Here is a 19,598-nt window from a genome sequence, read left to right as displayed (position 1 = left end):
TCTTTCCGGGTAAGGCTGGTGATGACATCATCTCCTTCCCTTTTGTTTGCTGCCTGTCGAATGTTCACGTGGGGAAGGAGAGGATGATGATGATGCTGGTGATGGAGAGGAAAGAAGAGATCAAAATGATTTCGTGTTGATTATTTTATTTATTTATTTATTTTTTTTTGGGGGTAGTTATTTGTAAGACTATCAACTAGTTAAGAATAGACTGGGGGCCGAGTTTTGCGGGTCCCATATCGCTATGTAATATGCATATATGCGTGTGTGCGAGAGAAAGTGAAATTGCGATGCCATCGTGGTAGTAGTAGTAGTAGTTAATGCATGCCAATTTTCCAAACACCACCTCGCTATGCTGGAGTAACAGACGGTAAATAAGATCCTCGCCATGCAACGCTGAATTTTTTTTAAAAACAAGAGAAATAACACGACAAAGACTCGAGATGACGAATCTCGGGGGGGTATAGTGCGATTGGTGGGCAGATTATAAATAAAAAGTAAAGATAAAAATAGGCTAACAGTTAAAAGATACTCCGAAATAGAAAAATAATAATAATAAAAAACTTGGTATCGAAACTGTCGGGCAGCCCGAGGAGAAGATCAAAGAGGAGAAAAAAAAAGAGTCGGAAACAGGGAACGGGATGCACGACAAAAAATGACAGATTTCATAGGGCGAGGAAGAGTCTGTCGGGTGTAACGTGCGAGGGAGAGCGAGCGAGCGATGATGGAGAGTCGAATAAGGAACGACGACAAAACAACAGGCGGTGAGTGAAAGGGCTGGCTGGCTGGCTGACTCAGCATTCTCCCTCCGCAGCTCCGCCGCCAGCCGCCCAGAGTCGGTGAGGCGCACGCGACGAACATGCAGAACAACACGACTCTTCGCCTGTCACAGCGCCAAATACGAGTCCCGGAGTAACCGTCAACACTAAATAAAAAAAGAGGTAACACACTGTTTTTGCGTGTGTATGCGTGTGTGTCGAGTCATCTTGCGGCTGATGGACGGTGCAGATGAGAATCCCCGTCTTCCCCCCAACAGCGAATCGCATAACAGCCGAGGCTGTCGTGGGGTCGGAACTCTCGCTCCGGATCAAAGTCGTTTCCCTCCTTTCAAGCTTTTTTTTTTTTTGGGCTGGACTTCCATCCGAATCGATGAAAAACGGCAAAAGTCCGTAAATCATCAATAATAAGAAAAAAGTATTCTCGTGGCGATTCCGCGTGGTTGATTTGACTTTCACGTGGAGTTGCGACAACCGCTTTTTCCGTGGTTGTTTTACTTGTTTGTTCGCCAAAAGCTTTCTCCCTCCATCGGGTGGATGCGGAGCCAGGGTTCGCAGCCCTACCGCTGAAAGTTTAAAAAAATAAAAGAGGGTGGTGAGGGTGACGTTTTTTGTCTTTGTGGTCTGTAGGCCTTACCGCCGATGGACCGAGGCTACCGTGTGTTGCAAACGCATGCGGTAAAGTAGTCGTCGGCTTTCCTTTTTTGACCTTCCGAGTCGAGGTGTCGTCGTCCAGATCGGGCGAAACAATGTTGAAAAAAGAAGAGTATAATATCGTTACCGCGGTTAATCGGTTTCACACGGCCTTGGAGGACGCCTTGGATGAAGACGACGAGGACGCCGAGCCAGCGCGGCGTTTCTTGTCTGTAACGACGCGTCGCTTCTTGCGCTTGGCTCCTGCCTGCGCTGCCATCGTCTGCTGGGCCACCCGGAGAGCCTGCTGGGCCCGGGCGTGCGCCTGAACCTGGGCGAAGAACCCCTGCGTCTCATTCTCGCGTGCCGCTTGGATCAGGCCGATCTGCTGTTCTGTGGTGAGATCCGACGCGCTCGACGGCAGCGACAGGTCGTCGTCGCTGCTGAGCACCGAGTCAGGTGTCGAGGCCACGAAGAGATCCTCGTCCGACAGGAACGCGCTGGCGCTCTCGTCGGAGTCTGAGAAGAGCGAGGATCGGTTGGGCCAGGATGGGAAGGCGCAGGATGTGTTGCGTCCAGACGACGTGGAGAAGGATGTCTTGCGGGGGCTGATGTCGAGGAGGGAGTCGTTGGGAGATGGTGGTGGAGGTGGTGGAGGGAGCGATGAGGGTGATGGAGAAGAGGCAGCACTGCTGCTGAAGCCGTAGCCGTACCACATCTTGGTAGTAGTAGTATGTCGTGACTGGAAATGTTTGTAAGGATCGAAGGGAAACGGAGCTTCTGGGCTGACTGGATAATTATATATATATATATATATCGCACGCCAGGAGCTAAATAAAGGTAAGAGAGGCAAACGGAGTAAAGGGCACAGCAACTTTTGTTTCGTTGTCGGGTCGGAGTATAAGCTGAATTTGGGGGTGTCGCAGAGTAGCAAACAACCCAACACATCCAAGGAAAAATAGCAAGTCCGGAAACTTTGCAGTGAGGTTGTTGCCTGTGCTGCAGGGTTGGAGATAAAGGAAGTCCAGACGGATTTATCCCCAGAGGAGAAAAATAGAAGTTTGGGTGTGTGTGGGAGGAAACAATGAAGCGGTGGATTTGCGTCGGAGCTGAGTGGGATGGGGGTAAATAATATAGTGTACGGAGTAAATTTAGTAAAAAGTCGGGGGTGGCACACACGAAAAGTAGAGGATCATGGAACGGTCCGCCGAGTCCGGGGCGTCACAAAGGATCGAATTGGAGCTTAGCGTGTGCACACCGTATTTATTTATTTTTTCTCTCTCTTACTTCTCTGCTGCGTGCTCCGACCACCGGTTGGCGTTGTTTCGGCTGTTGGGTCGGTCGCAGGGGCCAGACTGGAACTGACTAGTCAGCCCGCCTTTTCTGGTTTTCTTTCTTTCTTTGCCTTCGCACCAGTCACACGTCAGTGAGGGCGAGCCCTGTGAAGTTGTCACGGGCCAAGAAAGATTTGTTGGTCGCAAATCAGAATGCCACGCTCGACGCTGGCTTTGTCACTGGATCAAGACACTGTGCCCAATCCACGAGCACAGGTAAACCCCAGATTCTTGAATGGGCGAAGTAGTAGAAATGAGTCGGTTGCCGTTGCACAGTGGAGGTGCCGTCAGAGCTGAAGATAATTTTTTTTTTTTTCTTTCTCTTCCCCCGGTGCAGGGATGTAAGAAGATAATTTCAGGAAAAGGACTTCTTGTTAATTTTAAGAGTCCTTTGATTTTCGTTCGTTTGCGAATTTCGTGCTTCCTTTCACCGACAGGATATGAATCTCCGTAGTCGGGGTAGTGGAAATGGCTGGATATGATTCGACGCTTTGTTTCTGAGTCGTTGATGTCAAGACGCCTTAGTGTTTCTGATCGGTCTGCTTGGTACTTAAGGTCCAGGCTAGGTGTCGGAATTGTGTCCGATGGCGTAAAATAAAATGTGGTGGAGAGTTATGCAGGCCAAAAAGGGCACCGTGTCGATCAGTATGGAGTTATATGATCGAGAATATCGGCGTGATAATAATGATAATAATTGACAGTATGTTTCTTTGGAATGCAATGTATGATGTATGAAAGAGCGGAGATGCGGGGGTGCAAACGAGCTGTTGACCTCCTATTCTTATACCTCTGGGGCCTCACGGGCGATTTGTTTCTTGCCTGAATGCGTTGTTTGTTGTGGTTGGGCTTCTCTTTGTCCTTTGGACGTTCCGGTACCTTGGAGATCCAAAGTCTCTGCAAAGTGCGGATACTGGTTTACTTTGGTGACTAAGACCAACCAACGCGGCGGAAGATTCAGGCGAAGTTGGAATTTAGCCCCTTTGTGTCTGTGAAAAAGGTGAGTCTCTGGTTAATGGTTGCCGATAGCTTGTGTTTAAAATTCGGAGATACATCCACCCCTCTCCATACAAGTAACTTGACACGCGAGAGGGTACCAAAGTGAGTCAGGGTCAATAAAAAAAAAAAAAAAAAACACACACACACACATACCTGTTGCTGTCGAAATGACAAGGCACACCGACACTTCCGACGAATGGGAATCGATACTTCAGGCGTGTGGGGTCGGATTGGGCCTCTGAGTGGGATGGCGGTGGTTCTCGACTCGAGCGATGTCGCCCAATCGCTGGGGCCAGATACCCAACCTAATCGATAAGGCGGCTTTTGAAGAGGGCGAGAGAGACAGCAGAGAGAGAAAAGCAAAATACGGAGGGGAAATATCGCTTCCCCGACCTTAGTGTCGGCTCTCTCCCCACGCTGTCCGCGTTTCAACTGCTGGCGACGATTGGATTGGACGTCGGAGTTCGTGGTGGTCGACTCGGTTTCTCCGCACACGCAACAAAAGTAGAAAGGCGGTGACGTCGCGCTATCAGGCCTCGCGTCTGTGTTTGGCTTTGATTTCCACGTCGGCAGAATTGACAGACGCGATGTTTTCGTGGTGCTGGTGAAGTGTCGAAACGTGGTCTGGAATGTTTCACGATTTGGGGGGAGGGTGTTATGGCAGATGTAACAAGCGAATGGCAGGAGTGTGACAAACTCTTTTTTTTTTGTAGCGAATGTACTACATCGACTTCCAAACAGAGTATGTTGATGACCTAGTCATAATAACAGAAGGTTCTTCACGCTCTGCTGAGCGGACTCTGGTCCCTTTTAAATAATACCCTTCTGGCCGAAGAAACATCCACAAGGGAACAGTCCCACCGATCCCTTTTGACTTTGCAACAGTTTCCGGTCCCTTGGAATTCATCGTCGGATTGTGATCACCCAACGGCGAGTGAGCTACTCGCATAGCTGGACCTTGAATCCACTTTTTTTATTTGGGTTATTTGCTACGGGACCTGCTTCCGCGACTTGGAGAGCTGCTCATGGCTGACTAGTAACCTCGGGAATCCGCACGGGCGGGACGAAGACATGGGTCAGAGAGTTGGAAGAAGAGGCGGGAATCCACCGCCGGGCTGGAACCGTCATCGTGGGAAGCTAAGGAGTGGAGCCGAAAAGAAAGGAGAACGAGCAGCTCAGCCCAGCGGGTAAATGAATTACTTTTTCCATTTTGGCTTCTGATGAAGGGAGAGCGTGTCGTTATTCCGGTTTCACCCTCACACAACCTTCCGGCTAATAGGATGCTCTCCCTCGCGGGAAATAAGGAGCTCGTGACAGCTCTTCTGGCTGTCTAGCTGTCTGCCTTGGGAACTTGGGCATTCATTCTGGCAGCACGTGTCAACGATGGCCTGTAACGACTGGAAGTGCAGTCTCACCCCAAGCACTCTTCTCCCATAGAGAAACTCCGGCAAGGCGAACACATGTTTTTCACTTCCCCCCAGTCTCTGTTCAGACTCGTCATGGCTGCTCGCCCACTCTCTCCCTCCCTCTCCCAACTCCGAGGGCCACGCCGCCCATCTTCACGACCCGGCCCTCCCGCTGGATTATGGAGCCTTGGTGCCCACCCACACTAGCCTCATTGGGCAGCTTCTGCCTCCTCCCGCCAACCGTCCGGGTCAGCGATCCCGCGGCATGATGGAGCCGACACCAAAAAAGCAACCAGATGGACCCTCGTTTGGCACCTTCGGCCATTCTCCATGACTGGTGAATGATCTGGCTCTTCAATATAGCAATGCTCTGCGCTCCGTAGTGTGTGGGTGTGTGTGTAAACCAAACAAATCGTCGATGGTTTTGCTGGTCGAGGGACTCAAAGAGGCCCACAACCGCTTGCCAAAGCTTGAAAGCAGCAGCGGAAAAAAAAGGTTAACCGAATGTGCGCTTCGTGTGAGGGTTCCAATGTAAGAAATACTTAGGAGGGCCTATTACATAACCTGTAAGGGCAAGGTGGCCGAGTGGTTATGGCGTTGGTTTTAGGTAATATATCACCAATGGGAAACCGCGTGGGTTCGAATCCCACCCTTGTCACATTCAATTTTTTTATTTTTTTAATTTTCCGTCGGCTTATTATTTTTTGCGCATTCTCTGGCCGGTTTACATTCTATCTACGGAGTACATACCACAGGACGTTGGTTGTTATTCGCAGGACGGAGAATTCATCCACCCTGTCAGAACATCAAGACATGGGGGTACCTTGGTGAGTTGGCGGTCTTCATTTCTTGTGGCGGCGTCAGGAGACGCCGAGTTTATCCCGACCGCACCACTAGTCTTCTAGAACCAACACAGAACAACCAACGTCGAAAAGGGGGGCGAAACGGTCGCGCCAACGTGACAACCCATCAGACAGGAGAAAGCCCATACTGCTGAGTACCTCCATAATCATCATAATAATAGCAATAATATGGAGTAGTTACTTAGTATGCCTCTGAGCCCTGTTCAACTTCCATGTCGAGGCAGTGCCCGTGATGGCAGGACAGCAGTTATTCTTGGACGCATAATACTCCGTAGACCCCAGTATAAACCAAAGAGCCCTGTCCCCGGCCATCCTGACGATCGTAGGAGCCAGCGCAGGCTGGAAGATCAGCGATGTCTGACTCCTCAACTCACTAGCCGGAGCATGCGTGGGAATGCCCCTAGCTCGACTCTCTCTCTTTGTTCGAGTCCTTTCTCCCCGTGGGTACTATTTCATATTTCTCCTTCATACGAAGTGTGTTTATCTGATATTTCACACGCACAATCGGACATATCCAGATCTCCATCTGAGCTCAAAATCCAACAACCTGGTTCAGGGCATGGAGCGTATGTAGGATCCGTCCAGTTATTCGCCTCCCCCTGAGTTCTGCAGTCTCCGCCCTGCACAGCTTGCATTGTTCCTGCGCCGCCCAGACCACACCATCCCCACCGCACTTTGCTATTTCAGGCAAGGTCGACACGCGCGGCTCGCTCCAGGGATGCGGTTCTTGGGCAGCGGAAGGGAGGGAGGATGCCTCCCGGAAGTTTACGTCGAATATCTTCCCCCGATTAGGAGTTTCTTAAAATATGCGAGATGTCCATCAGCCCTTTGGGGCTTGCAGAATCAACCTTCGGAACGTTCTGGGGTAATTGAGTTCAAGGGCAGCCAGAGGCGGAAGCGAAAGCATCGTGGCAAATTGTGCTATGCGGCCTTGACTTATGCGAGTCTATTCGATTTTGACGTTGTCCGAGCCCTCGACTCTTCGAGCGGTCTGGACTGGAATCGGGGATGTCTTCGGCACCCGATCTGCTCGCTGAATCGTCTTTGCCATTCACCCCGAACCCAAGGACAATCGAGACTATTGGCATCGATCTGCTGGTTGCTCTCTCGTCCCCTCGACGGACTCTCACTCCCTCCCTTCGTCTTCCAACGGTTCGGTGTCTAACCACACGCAGTGCCATTATGCTTGCCGTCGATTGTCCAAAAACGGCAGTTGAAGCTCAAAAGGGGGCCAGACCCTTTCCCTCCACCCCTCACTTGTTCACTAGTGCGCGCTTCTGTTCCTCGCTCCGTATGCCCAAGGTCAAGCAATTTGGGGTAACCCGAGATCCCGGACAACCCCTCACGCTTAAACTCGCTAACCGCCCGCTAGCCATGGTGTTGGAACACGCCGTCGGCGGATGGGCGATTCCGCAGGCCACTACGGAGTAGTTTCTTCGGCATCAATCCCCCCTTTTTTTTCTTTTCATTTTTACTTTTTGCTTCAAGGAGCGGTGCGCTGTGGAGGTGGGGGTTAGTCGGCATTCTCGGTATATTTTTGCTCAGTTGGGCATGGAGCTGGCGCTGCGACGCGACGGGGATGGCTTCGGTGGGCCAAATCCCCATTGTTCGGGTGCTGGGAGAGCGCAGTATGCACACCGGCCTGATCGATCGTTTGTGATAGTTCAACAGGAGTTGCGTGCGTTGCGGTGTGGGATTCGTCAGATCGAGCCCTGGGTTTGACCTCATCGCCTTTGCTATCGGGCAAACTATGCTTGTTGCTTGCTGCTTGTTGCCGGGGTTTGTTTTGCGTTTGTGTCTTTCTTTTCGGAATTCGCCCGCGTTTCTGTTCCTTCCCCCCCGCCCGGCCCCGGGATTTAACCTGATTCGCTGACTTTTTTATAATTTAGCCAATGAAAATGCGTATAATTCACAGAGAAGCGGTAATCCCGCTTGTAAACGGGTGTAATATTCCACATCCGGACAAATCACAATCCACGGCTGGTCAGGGCGCGTAACGGGCGCATTGCTCACCATTTTTACAGTCCGTTTTACACAGCAGATTCGGCGCCTTTTTTTCTGCCCTGGACATGGATGTGATCGAATGGGCGTCGTGGCCCGAGGCACATGGATGCATCACATCTCAACGTGATGTGTATTCTCGCCATCACTCTCCTCCTGGGGTCCTCGCTCGCATCCCACTCCCCCCGCTCGTTGCCTTGAATATCCTCCCTTATCCCGCAGGATGCCCAACGGTTTGCCTGGCCTGCTCTGGACTCGACAAGGGATGGTCGAGGTATCTTGCAAAGAAGCGAAACAATCACTGAACACTCGACATGGAGTATCATCCTCTGTCATCCCGCGCGGCTCTCCAGACAATTTCTCCACGGAGGTCCATGGAGCTGGATTTCTCGTCACAAAAAAACAGTTCCAACATCCACTCTACCCCAGCTGTGCTGAAGGACCTTGTCTCGCCACCGCCGGTGTGCAAGGGGCGTTGTGATGATATTTTTGATTCTTCATGAAAAAGAAAAAAGAAAAACAATCTTTGTTTCAAGGAAAATTGCGAAGCCACAGACCGATAGTTAATTTAGGATACGATCACACAAGTCTCCTATCGTTCCTCATCTGGCAAAGGTAGACGAACGAGACTCTTTACCCAGAACACGAGGGGTTCCCGGCTCCTCGACCGGAGTGGGAAACTCCGGAGGATGCACCAACTGTGAATTGCAACCAGATGGCCCCTTTGTTTTGAAAACGATATTGGCTGCGAATGTTCAATCGATTCAAAAATTTTTCTTGCCTAATTAAGCCCACACGTTTCTCTGTGATGGATTCTCATAAGTCATTGATCGCAGATATGTAGTTACATACAAGTGGTCTGTATCTTGTTGGTTTCATCTCCGGAAGCCTTGGAACTCTGCCTTGCCTCTTGGATTATCTCCGATTCTGTGGTAATGGACATAATACGCACTGAGGATGCAGCACGTGGTCATGCCAGTGACTTACAATATCACACAGCGTGGCAGCACAACCTCCAATACACATCGACAGTATTCCAAACGCTTCGCGAGAAGCATAGTTGAGCCCTGAAATGTTTTTGAACAAGAGGAAAAGGACCACGATGCGATGATTTGAGAGGAATCGCGCTCGGTGATAGGAACCAGTGCTAACAGAGGAGTGTTATCACAAGGTCAAAGATCTGTAAATCATCGAGATCTTCACCTAGTCGACATTCTCTTTAGCCTCAACTCGAGTTTGCTCTTCACATCGAACTCTGGGTGTGCAGTGATCTTTCCAACTTTTGGAAAGCTTAGTATATGAGTATGGCCGCCGAGCTATGCGTGTCTGGTTTTCTCTCTTTTTACGTGACTTCTCTTACGTTAGTATATGGTGCAAATGATACGGAAGCCGGTACTGACGTGTGTTGACCTTTGAACCACCCTTGATTTACGTCATACGTTCTCGAACTTCACGGCAAGGCTTGAAGCTTTGACGATAACGCGTGTTGATGTCAAATACACAAGCGGTGCGATCCCATGCAGCTCCCCCGTCTTTTTATCTGGGAGGTACAAGCAATCTTGGGCATGTACAACGCAACCAAGGCTGCCGATGTACCGGTCCTGACAAACTAACGCCAGCCCTCCAAACTCTCCAGACTTGAGAGGGCCAGCCAGAGGCCGCATACAGCTCTTCGAGACCTCTGTTGAGTACGCTTTTTGACATCCACCCCCTCGGGTCTGCCCGTCCGTGTTCCACAAGATTTGCTTTCTTCGTGGCCTTGCGACGCCACTGATCGAGAGGTAAATCCTGGTGGGGTGGCGCGGAGAATCGTTTGCCCAAGCTTTGTGCTATTTTCCTGCTTCGTTTTTCCCTGTTTGTTCTCATATTCTACACCTTGGATAGGGTGGCGTCGTATATCGATTGAGTTTGCGCGGAGATCTTGGGGCATGGAGTCTGTGCGTAGGTAGGGCGGAGGAGTCGATCGGGGGTGTCTGGGGCGTTGGAGTTGTGATAGATAACATGATCTGCCTATTATGGACATTCTCGACCGCCGATAATTTGCTGAAGCACATATTACAATGAGTTGTCTGTGCATATGTATATGTTCCAGACCAGTTCGCACTATTACTTGATGATTATCTCTTTTGCATCTCAATGGCGCCACCCCGTCGACCTCCTCCATCACCGCTGACTAGCTGGTTAATGTGCAAACTGGATGAACATGTCCGATCTGGTCATCTGCCCGCAGTGAGAATCTGGACAGTTATGATTCAACAAAGACATTAATCCACACCGTCGGACTCACCCACACACCGGCCTCATATTTTCGCCCACACCTATATGCTTGATTGCGACTATCGCCACTCTAGACAACCTGATCTCGCTCGATCCTCTCTGTCCACCCATGTTGGACGCGAGATATTTCCTATGCTATCGGGTCCCTTTTTCTTTATGCTCTACCCCGCACGCCTTGATTTCTCATCGTCTGGCCACCCTGTTCGCCTCCCTCCCCCATTTGGACGTCAAAGCCCATCGATATCTGGTTTTCTGGTCTGTGATCCCTCCCGTCGGATACCCTTATTTCCCCCTCGCCATTGACCTAGTCGCTGCAAACCCCTCCCCCAGTCTCGTAGTCTAGCAGGAAGCCCAAGGAAACGCACGAGCTATATTCCCACTCTGTCGGGTACCTTGCGCACTAAGCTAGTTCTTGTTTTTGTCTGTAAAAGAAAGTAGGCTACGTGCAAAGTTATTATGATCTCCTCGCCACCTCCGCAATTGGCCCCCCTTTGATATTTGAATAGTCGATTGTTCGACCGCGTCGGGTCTTCCATGCATCTCCCCAGCATCTCCGGTTTGATGATGTTTCAATCACCATTGTGTCGGGTCCTTCTCACCGCCTCTTGTCTATCGATTGTTCTTAGCATCGCATCCCTACAATGTAGTCCGTGATGAATACCATCCATCATGCCACAATTGCCATAGTTGCCAGCTGATTGACCATTAATCTCCTATGGGGCTCTCTCACATTACAACAGCGACGCGTACGACATGGAGGTCGTAAAACCATCACCGCGGTCTTGTGCTCTACACCTTTATATTTTGCCTGCCATTCACCTGAGATTTGGTCTCATTTGCGATTCTGGCTTTTACTGTGCTGACTGCTTGAGAAAATAAAATAATCCAGATGACAATACTCAATAACCAAAGGTCCGTCCGAAACGCCTAATTTACCTAGAATTGAGCCCCATGCTACGCTCACGCTACAAAGGAAATAAGAAACTGAATGCGAAATTCCCCCCAAAGCCCCCCGATCTACCAGTTCCCCGACCGTCCGACCCTTCGATCACAAGAGAAGTGCACTTCGCACCAAGGCTCTGACAATCTGCAAGTGGGAATAATTTTTTTCTTTTTTGAATGTTATATCACTAATAGTAAAGAAACCATTCTTGAAATCCAAACGCCCAGCATAGCCATCGAATTAAAGGTTGCAAGAAACGATTAAACAATCTGAAAGGGTAAAGAAAGAAAGGAAAGTCGCTTGTTGATGCCGTAGATCAACGACTCCTCTTGCGGAAAACGTGATGAGGTTCGGAGTTCACGAAAGAGCGAGTCATTGAACTGGCGAGTCGCCGACCGAGAAAGTAAAAGTACAAAAGCGCGTTCTTCTCCGTCGACCGTTAACTGAACTGGATTTACTGTACCACGATCGTCAGCCAAGAGTTATGTGTTTATAGGACGCGGTGACCTACAGAAATCTCATCCATGCCCATATCTTCATTGTTCGCTGCCGGCTGGGCAGTCCCATTTGTTGGCGCACCGGCGGCCTCAGAGGCCTCGAAATAATCCGCCATCTCAGCATCCAACTCGGCGGCAGTTTTTGGCTTCGGGCGATTGGCGTTACGACCACGTCGTGTACGTCCGCGGGGATCACGTCTGCCGGACTTTGCAGCGGATACAGGCTTAGGCTGGGCCTTTGGGAGGCTGGGGTCTATTAGATATGCTCCGTCACAGCGAAAGGATTGTTTCTACGTACACAACACGTTCACCGAGTGGCTTGACGGGAGGAACCGGGGGAGCCCGGGCAGCGTCGACTACAACTTCAATCTATTGATCACTGTCAGCCAATGGCGCATGCAAACTTGTGAGATCTTAAGACGTACCTTGATCGGTCGTTTGTCAATCAATAAGCCATTGAGCTCCTTGGCAGCTTTGGCAGCGGTGTCTGGGCGAGCAAAAGTAATCGAGGCAATACCACGGCTAGTGCCATTCTGGTTGTAAGTGACCATGACCTTTTTAACCGGTCCAGCGGATTGGTGGAAGTATTCCTATTTCGAAGCCACATTAGTAAAAGGCGTCTTGAATTCTATTCCGATGTAGACGCGATCGAGAATAGTAAAAGAATTCAATTTAAGCAGTAGACCGCCAGCAAAAAGGCACCGTGGATCAGCGAGCACAGAGCAATAACAGCATTAGTAAGTAGTAGCGACCATCGCTGCGGAGAGGACAGAAGGATTTTCCCTGGTCCTCTTCCCATTCCGATCTTCATGCTACGCGAACCCAATAGCTCGAGGCAACGCAAGATTTCTCAACCTCCCGAACCACCCAATTCTCTTGGGCACCCACTCCAAATTATACCATTTCCCACCGAAAACATAGAACCCTACATTGGAAGTAGGGGGCGATATGCACTGCATATGCTCAACAAAGCCAGACCGTCGCTTTTGAAAAGGAGGAATATGGCGTGAGTCGAATTATTATCTCTGCCTAAGGCTGAGAGCGATGACGATAAGGCCGTCTTCAGGTTCGTTTACCAGTAGGGGCGCTCGTCTCTCATCGGACATGGATAGGCGTGGGCCAACCACAAGTTGCCAGAGTTTTAGGGGGTGCTATGCTGCTCTCACTGCTGCGCTCGCTGATTCTCAACACCTCCGCAAGCAAAAGGAATGCTTTCAAAACGTAGCCAAGAAGAGTTTTTGATTCTTCAAGTGGCTGGGATGACGTGCAGCTTGTAGACCGACTGCACGGATGTCGCTGCGCGGGCAGGAGGACAGGGCATGTCCAGACATCTGCATGTTGATGACAGGGCTCAACTCCGGGACTAGCTTTACATCAGGCCTTAACCGGGCGAGCAAAAGTTGATGGAGGTGCCAACTGTCTTGTAATGCCAACGATGTGTACACGAATATACACGGATCGTCCACAGCAATCGTAATTGCAGTGTATTATGACCAGTGGTGAAGAAAAGCGACGCTTTCGATCGTAATACCGAAGAGAGATTGAAAACGGACATTCGCGAACGAAACCCAGAGAGCGCCTCTGTTCAACATACCTTGATATTCGCTTCATTGACATCGGAGGGCTGTTAGATATTAGTATCACTGCGTATCCCCGAATGCGCCTGGAAGGAGAGGGTAGAGCACATACCAAGCCGCTCACGATGATTTTGCTCTCGCCCGTTCCTGTGGACGGTGCAGTAGGGATGGCTTTTGCAGCAGCCTTGGCTTGGCGGGCCGGCTTTCTGACACCTCCAACAGGAGCTGAGGCAGCTTTGCCTCTTGTGGATCTGGAGTCACGGCGACGCTGGCGGCGCGAAGCACGGGTGGTGTTGATGATTTCATCAAGAGACGTGTCAAGTTTTCCAGACATGGTGATTTATTGACGAGCTTATGATGTATTGGATAGCTATCAAGGTACGGGGTGATAGTATGCGATGGGCTTTCGACGGCGGGTTGTTTCGATGTTTTGTTGTTGATGACGCGACGGAGAAAAGTGCAGATATGTGGCGAGGAGACGACGATGGAGTAATGGAGAGCAAAGAAGACAACAAATAGGATGTTCGATTAGGCTCTTGGGTGATCGGAGATGGGCGAAGAAGTGAAAGTAGCAGCGGCGGTGAATGAGCAGACGGGGCGTCTGGCGATGCAGTCGGTCTGAAGGAGAAGGGAAGAGGCAGAGGCTGCCTTGGAGGGCGTCAAAGAAAGCCCTTCAGTCCATCCGGCGCTAGCCCGCTTTGGGCGCCAAGCTCCGGCTTATCTCAGCGCTATTTTTGGCTTCGGCCGTTGTGCTTGCGGCGATAACAGCAGCACTACTGTACCAGCGGACAATCAATCCGGCGCTGAGAGAAATGGGGAGTTCTGATCTCTCGGAATTACTGTGAAATGATATATGTTTATACATACACCGGAGTACTCTGTAGGTCAAGGTATAATGGTAAAAAAATAGGCGAAGTACCTCTCGAATCCTGCGAGATGTTTGCATAAGTGGTGATAAAAACTTGGCGGCGAATTTTATGAGGTGAAGATCGACTGGCCCAGTGGTCAAGGCGTCCGCTTTACATTCAAGTACCGCGGAAAATCGCAGGTTCGAACCCTGCGTCGATCATTCCAATTTTTCGCTTTTTTTTTAATTTCTTTTTCATTCTCATTTTTATCTTTATGTTTTCATCCTATTTTTCTTTCCACCCTACAATAAATGCTTATTAGGCTTGGTTGTGGATGAGAGTTCCGTTTTGCAGAATGGGTGGCCCAAAGAAAGTTGATTAATTCGTTCTTTCGGGTTGACGGACGCTATGGCTGCGGTGCTGGAATGGTAGCTCTAAGTATTAGGAGCTTCGCGGACCGTAGAATAGTTATTTGTGATGTGCTATAAAACCTGGCGCATTCCTCCGTAAACCACGCCAATATCCCCTAACCTTCATGCATACAAACCCCGCAGCAAAAACAATCAAGCCAGCAAAATACCAACTCCAAACAGTATATTAGTACTCCGTAAAGCCGTAGACACATAATGTCGTGTTCGACATAGATATAATTGAGCGCCAAATGAGCAAGTATACAACGGAAGGCGCTCGCCTCACATGCAAGTCGTAAATGGAACAGGTTGAGGGGCCGGGCGACATATTATTAGCTCTTCAAAGCTTCCAGACGCCCACGCATCTGTTCGAGGGTAGCTTCTTGGTCTTCGAACTCCTCCTCGGCTGGTTCTTCCAGCGGCTCCTCCACTCTCGGGCCCTCGACCTTGGCAAGCTTGCCCTGCAAGATTTCCTGCAGCACCTTATCCACTTCCGCATCGGCTGCTTCTTCTTCGCCCTCCAGCAGTTGGTCGTCTAGGAGTGCATCATCTATACTCTCTTCAATTATGCCGGCCTTGACCAGTTCCAAACCTGCACATGATTAGTTCCCCTTGTCATCTGCGGACCGGAACGTTTGACTCACTTAACTGCCGCATTGTTTCTGATAACTGTGGTAACCTGACCAACATATTGACGTCTTTCATAATCCCTGTGGACGTCTTCAGACTGCCTTCAATCTTCCTTACGGCGAAGGCTTCGTTGACCTGCATTCTCACGCTTTCCAGCTGCGCCTTGCTAGTGTTCAAGCGTGCGCTTTGTTTTCGAATCCTGATCAATTCTTTGGCGAATATCCTCGTTTCCTGGGCTGCTTGGCTAGCCCGTGCTGGGTTCCGTTGTGCCCTGCGGGAGGCGGCGACAATGAACTGCTTCGTCTTTATATCAAGGGCTTTGAGCTGCGCGATATCGCGGTCCAATTTTCGAGTATTACCACGAATTAAAGCGTTACATTTTCTCATCTAAGATTGGACATTAATGATTAGCGGAGGTTTTGATGGGGAGATGGCGTGTTGCTTGGTTGTACCTGGGCCGCCGGGTCCGGCTTGAAGAACACCGCTTTAAGAGTCTCCATGCTAGCAGACAGCCCCAGGCTAAAGGGGACAATTTATCGCCTTCCAAACAACAATCTATGGCCAGGTCAGGTGCTTGTTTATGAGAATATGTTCTTCGGGACAACTCTGCGCCCCGGGGGGGGGGGGGGGGGGGGGGGAATTTCGGCTGCAATGGCGTACTAAAATAAGGGGGGAAGATAGCGAGAGTAGAGCGGCAGGGTCAAATAGAGAATGGAGACAAAGGACAATGTAATAAGTGGACACTGGGACGGGGCAAGCTGTTGAATCTCTCGTCCAGTCTGGGATTTCTCTCTCCCTCAATGCCGCGCGAGAAGGCATCATCGTCACGTCTGGGGCTGGGTGGTTATCTTATCAGCAGCGGCCAATCAGTTTAGTCAGCCAGCAAACAGGGCAAACCCACGTGGCCTGTGCGCTCTGCCGGCTTCCAGCAGCTTCTAAGCCGCCAGCCAACCGTCAAAGCATCCCTCTTCTGGCCTTCTCGCCTCTGCTCCGGCAACAACACCGACGCCTGTGCTTCGTAGTTCATCTTTGAGCTCGTTCCTTATCATACCTTTTTCTCAATCTGCAGCTTATCTTCGGCCGTCATAGCAACATCGCAATGGCTAGCACTCAAGTTCCAGAAGGTGAGGGGAATCCTCCTGCTCTGATGCTGAAGCGCGAACGACCACGGTTACCAGGGCAGTGAAGCTACATACGCCTCTGCCGCTTGTCGCATCGGTCTTGGGGCAGCTCACAAGGCGCAGAATAAACTGCTTTAGCCTTCACTCAAGAGTTACGTTTTTAATTGAAGCGGGCAAAGGCGCTAACTCCATACAGTTCTCTGGGCCCAGCGCTCCTCCGAAACTGAACCTGCTAAGAACATCATCTATCTCTCGCTTGCCGTTCCCGATGTGCCTGAATCTTCAGCCAAGCTCGACGTCACTCCCACGACTGTATCCTTTAGCGGACATTCGTCGACAAAGAACATAGATTACAAGGTCGATTTGGAATTGTATGCCGAGATTGACGTCGCGAACTCAAAGCGGCATCATTCAGCTCGTGGAGTCGATTTGGTGCTTCGAAAGAAGGAGGTGAAGCAGGAATTCTGGCCACGCCTGCTAAAAGAAAGCAAGAAAGTGCACTTTGTTAAAACCGATTTCGACAAGGTATGAATCAAGGTCACGCTAGCGACTTGATTTGGTCTTGAGACTTTTTCCTAACCCGCGTCTATCTTTACAGTGGGTCGATGAAGACGAGCAAGAGGAAGCCAAGGAAGACGACTTTTCAAATATGGCAGGCGGGCTCGGTGGCATCGACTTCTCCAAACTGGGCGGCGGCGACCTCTCTGAGCTAGAAGGAGATGTTGCCGAAGAGGCGCAATCCGTATGTATTCAGCCAGGCATTGCCGGTGACGGTTGACTCTAACAACTGTCGACTTATAGGACGACGACGACGAGATGCCTGCATTGGAAGACGACGCTCCAGAATCCTCCAAACCAAAGATTGAGGAGGTATCCTAAGTCATTTATTCCTTGCGACGCTGTGTTCGAAAGTGAGATCAAAACGGCCGAACCTTTTTGCTACAATCCGTTCTGTCCCGCATGGCAGCATAAAGCGGTAGAGGATATAAAACGAAGGCATGACTCAACGACAACGGCTATTGTTGATTTGACATAAATTACGCATATGATGCTTAGTCCGAACGCAGCAGATGACCCTCCAAAGTCCTTTCCATGAGAACAATCAAAACACTTCCATGCGATAAGAAATTTTACTTCTAATATGTCTCTTTGTGTTTGTGGTGATAGCACGGCGTCTTAAAGAAAATATGTGCTTTATCTTCTTGCATCAATCAACCATTTTCCCAAGCCGTAGGCAGCCCAATCAACCAGTAGAACAAGCCAGAGACTAAAGAGTGATTGTGTGATACATCCCCGGCCAATAGACCCCGTTGGGCAGCATATATTTGGATTCACATCTCCACATGAAATTGCACAGAATTTCTTTTCGGGTAGTGAAGGGATTGGGCTATGCTCCATATGACCACGTCCGAAGTCGAGAATAAAGCCGAAGTAGATTTGAGCCAAAAGGGTTGACAGCGGCTAATATACGTGAAATGCCCTCCCATCAACTCGAAAGCTTGATCAAAAGGAAGCAAAAAAAAAAAAAAAAAAGGGATGGAGGAAAGCCTGCCAAGTCGTTGATCTCATATTCATGGTATATAGAAATCGGAAAATAACCAAGCTGCAGCCCTTTTCGAGGCCGCTCGTATTATCCTGCGCCCGCCACGGACGTTGAGCCCGGATCGATTCCATTGCTAAGGCTCTCGCCTTTGAGCTTTGCGAGGCGGTCTTGCTCCGATCTATCACGCAAATCCTCTGTCTCTTTCCGCATAGCCTCCAAGTTCCAGGCACCCTGATCCTCGTCATCGCTATCCTCTTCGCTATCCTCATCTTCTGAATCCTTCCAGTTCCCACTTTCGAATAAGGCACGACCTGTGGCTTCTTTAGCTTTACGGGCTTCTTCCTCTGCAGCTTTCTTATCGAGACGCTCTCGTTTCCATTTCGCGAATGACTCTTCCGTGACGGGCGTAAGATTGCCTGTAAGCTTATGACGTTCGGACTCGAGGAATTCTTCCAGAGTGAGCGTCTTGAGAGGCGATTTATCGAGGAGGGCTTTTTCGGCGGCCTTTTGTTCTTTGGTTTTTAATACAAAGCTGTTTTCCGGCGTGTTAGATCATGAGGCGAGGGTAAGTTGTTTGGGAATTCGGGGAGGGGGGGAGAGACTAACCCTGGTGGAAGGCTGTGTTTGTACATGCATTTATCTCCTCCATTCGGACACGTCCAGAACCAGCCATATTTCTGATTTTCCACGGCCTCGATGAAGTATTTACAGACCTTGTCGGTGGTCGTTCTCGGATTTCCATGCTTGCTCAAGACCACTTTTCGTAGCTTATCCTCATCCCAGCTGTCCATGGTATCATTTTGCTTGTCATTTTCGGCGTCTCTAGAATCTGAATATAGATCCCTCTTCTCCGCCTTCCGCTCAACCGCAGGATCATGGCTAAATTTGCACTTCTTGCCCTTCTCGCATGTGCCTTTCTTGAAAAATATGCATAAGACTGTCTTGGGGTCGACTCCGAAAGGCACCTTTTGCACCTGGACTGGTTTGAAGAGTTCAGCTGCCTCCTTCTTGGCTTGCTCAGCGGCAGCCTTCTCCTTCTCTCGTCTCGCCTTCTCGGCGTCCTTTCTCTTCTGATCTGCACTCTTGTTTGATTGCGCTTGTGCCTGGAGTTGGGCTATTTGTTTCTTCGCCGTCGCTCCTTTTTTCTATTTCCCAGCAAAGAAAAAAAGTTAGTTTAGCAAATGCTGCTCAGGAAGGTAGAGGAAAGAAATGGGTGCTCATGCTCTTATGCCTCCGGACTTTGGCCGATGCGGAAAAAGCCATCCACATGGCTTGAAACAGTCGACATTGCCATTTCTTATCCAGTGACCGCCGTACGCGGAAGAGACTCTGTACTCACATTTTTCATACCAAACGTCTGGATTAGTTGCGAAGTTAGCTCTTGTTTTCGCTGTGTACTGGGCGGGTGGTGAGGTAGATATTGAATGATCGAAAATGAACCTACTTTGTCCTCCACCGTCTGCTTCTTCTTCTTTGGCTGTTCAGCCTTCTTGGGCGGCATCTTGGCGGTGTTACGATGAATTCCGGCAACCACGGCTCAGTTGTTAAAGGCCTGGTAATATGAGCAATGCAAAGCTGCTGGAATCTTTGCCCGTTATGACGGGGTGTTTATTGTGCTGTTGAGGGTTGAAGTGTGAGAGCAGTGGCTTTGGCGGTCGCCTGTGGCTCGAGATTGGCGGGGAAAATTAAACTTTGTAAGGTGGCGTTAGTGTTTGGTCGTGTGCGTAAGAGGCCGGTGTGGGA

At 50.0% G+C, this 19,598-nt stretch overlaps 8 protein-coding genes and 2 non-coding genes across 10 annotated transcripts; 3 read left to right on the top strand and 7 right to left on the bottom strand.

Annotated features, from left to right (window-relative positions):
• Nucleotides 1-118: 118 nt before the first annotated feature.
• Nucleotides 119-2,473, bottom strand: CIMG_09781 (uncharacterized protein). The gene has a single exon (XM_001240159.2). The coding sequence runs from the start codon at nucleotides 2,125-2,127 to the stop codon at nucleotides 1,573-1,575; it is 555 nt and encodes a 184-aa protein (XP_001240160.1). The 5' UTR covers nucleotides 2,128-2,473; the 3' UTR covers nucleotides 119-1,572.
• Nucleotides 2,474-3,435: 962 nt separating this feature from the next.
• Nucleotides 3,436-4,646, bottom strand: CIMG_09782 (uncharacterized protein; the record flags this gene model as incomplete). Its single annotated transcript, XM_001240160.2, has 3 exons — nucleotides 3,436-3,729; nucleotides 3,893-4,460; nucleotides 4,561-4,646. 3 exons carry the CDS (start codon nucleotides 4,644-4,646, stop codon nucleotides 3,715-3,717), a joined length of 669 nt encoding a protein of 222 aa, XP_001240161.2. The 3' UTR covers nucleotides 3,436-3,714.
• A 1,070-nt stretch (nucleotides 4,647-5,716) lies between these two features.
• CIMG_15036 lies at nucleotides 5,717-5,803 on the top strand. The gene has a single exon. It is a non-coding gene; the product is annotated as a tRNA-Leu (tRNA).
• A 665-nt stretch (nucleotides 5,804-6,468) lies between these two features.
• On the bottom strand, nucleotides 6,469-7,691 carry CIMG_09783 (uncharacterized protein). The gene has a single exon (XM_001240161.2). The coding sequence runs from the start codon at nucleotides 7,187-7,189 to the stop codon at nucleotides 6,884-6,886; it is 306 nt and encodes a 101-aa protein (XP_001240162.1). The 5' UTR covers nucleotides 7,190-7,691; the 3' UTR covers nucleotides 6,469-6,883.
• Nucleotides 7,692-8,140: 449 nt separating this feature from the next.
• Nucleotides 8,141-10,030, bottom strand: CIMG_09785 (uncharacterized protein). Its single transcript, XM_001240163.2, has 3 exons — nucleotides 9,410-10,030; nucleotides 9,213-9,359; nucleotides 8,141-9,156 (listed from the first exon to the last, which is right to left on the bottom strand). The coding sequence occupies exon 1, from the start codon at nucleotides 9,873-9,875 to the stop codon at nucleotides 9,546-9,548; it is 330 nt and encodes a 109-aa protein (XP_001240164.2). The 5' UTR covers nucleotides 9,876-10,030; the 3' UTR covers nucleotides 8,141-9,156; nucleotides 9,213-9,359; nucleotides 9,410-9,545.
• A 1,120-nt stretch (nucleotides 10,031-11,150) lies between these two features.
• CIMG_09786 (RNA binding domain-containing protein) lies at nucleotides 11,151-13,912 on the bottom strand. Its single transcript, XM_001240164.2, has 6 exons — nucleotides 13,416-13,912; nucleotides 13,321-13,350; nucleotides 12,152-12,316; nucleotides 12,025-12,095; nucleotides 11,741-11,972; nucleotides 11,151-11,686 (listed from the first exon to the last, which is right to left on the bottom strand). The coding sequence occupies exons 1-6, from the start codon at nucleotides 13,635-13,637 to the stop codon at nucleotides 11,684-11,686; spliced, it is 723 nt and encodes a 240-aa protein (XP_001240165.1). The 5' UTR covers nucleotides 13,638-13,912; the 3' UTR covers nucleotides 11,151-11,683.
• Nucleotides 13,913-14,290: 378 nt separating this feature from the next.
• CIMG_15035 lies at nucleotides 14,291-14,372 on the top strand. Its single transcript has one exon. It is a non-coding gene; the product is annotated as a tRNA-Val (tRNA).
• A 349-nt stretch (nucleotides 14,373-14,721) lies between these two features.
• Nucleotides 14,722-15,961, bottom strand: CIMG_09788 (SNF7 family protein). The gene is made up of 4 exons (XM_001240166.2): nucleotides 15,852-15,961; nucleotides 15,644-15,764; nucleotides 15,206-15,578; nucleotides 14,722-15,153 (listed from the first exon to the last, which is right to left on the bottom strand). The coding sequence occupies exons 2-4, from the start codon at nucleotides 15,689-15,691 to the stop codon at nucleotides 14,894-14,896; spliced, it is 681 nt and encodes a 226-aa protein (XP_001240167.1). The 5' UTR covers nucleotides 15,692-15,764; nucleotides 15,852-15,961; the 3' UTR covers nucleotides 14,722-14,893.
• Nucleotides 15,962-16,179: 218 nt separating this feature from the next.
• On the top strand, nucleotides 16,180-17,542 carry CIMG_09789 (Hsp90 cochaperone SBA1). Its single transcript, XM_001240167.2, has 4 exons — nucleotides 16,180-16,315; nucleotides 16,509-16,837; nucleotides 16,911-17,054; nucleotides 17,114-17,542. The coding sequence occupies exons 1-4, from the start codon at nucleotides 16,291-16,293 to the stop codon at nucleotides 17,189-17,191; spliced, it is 576 nt and encodes a 191-aa protein (XP_001240168.1). The 5' UTR covers nucleotides 16,180-16,290; the 3' UTR covers nucleotides 17,192-17,542.
• A 269-nt stretch (nucleotides 17,543-17,811) lies between these two features.
• Nucleotides 17,812-19,420, bottom strand: CIMG_09790 (uncharacterized protein). The gene is made up of 4 exons (XM_001240168.2): nucleotides 19,300-19,420; nucleotides 19,195-19,212; nucleotides 18,462-19,000; nucleotides 17,812-18,387 (listed from the first exon to the last, which is right to left on the bottom strand). Exons 1-4 carry the CDS (start codon nucleotides 19,354-19,356, stop codon nucleotides 17,943-17,945), a joined length of 1,059 nt encoding a protein of 352 aa, XP_001240169.2. The 5' UTR covers nucleotides 19,357-19,420; the 3' UTR covers nucleotides 17,812-17,942.
• Nucleotides 19,421-19,598: the final 178 nt, after the last annotated feature.

The sequence above is a fragment of the Coccidioides immitis genome (assembly GCF_000149335.2).
Source record: "Coccidioides immitis RS genomic scaffold supercont3.2, whole genome shotgun sequence".
NCBI classification, from domain to species: Eukaryota; Fungi; Ascomycota; class Eurotiomycetes; order Onygenales; family Onygenaceae; genus Coccidioides; species Coccidioides immitis.
The sequence above is the reverse complement of the archived record's forward strand: the minus strand, read 5'-3'. Positions and strand labels throughout refer to the sequence as shown.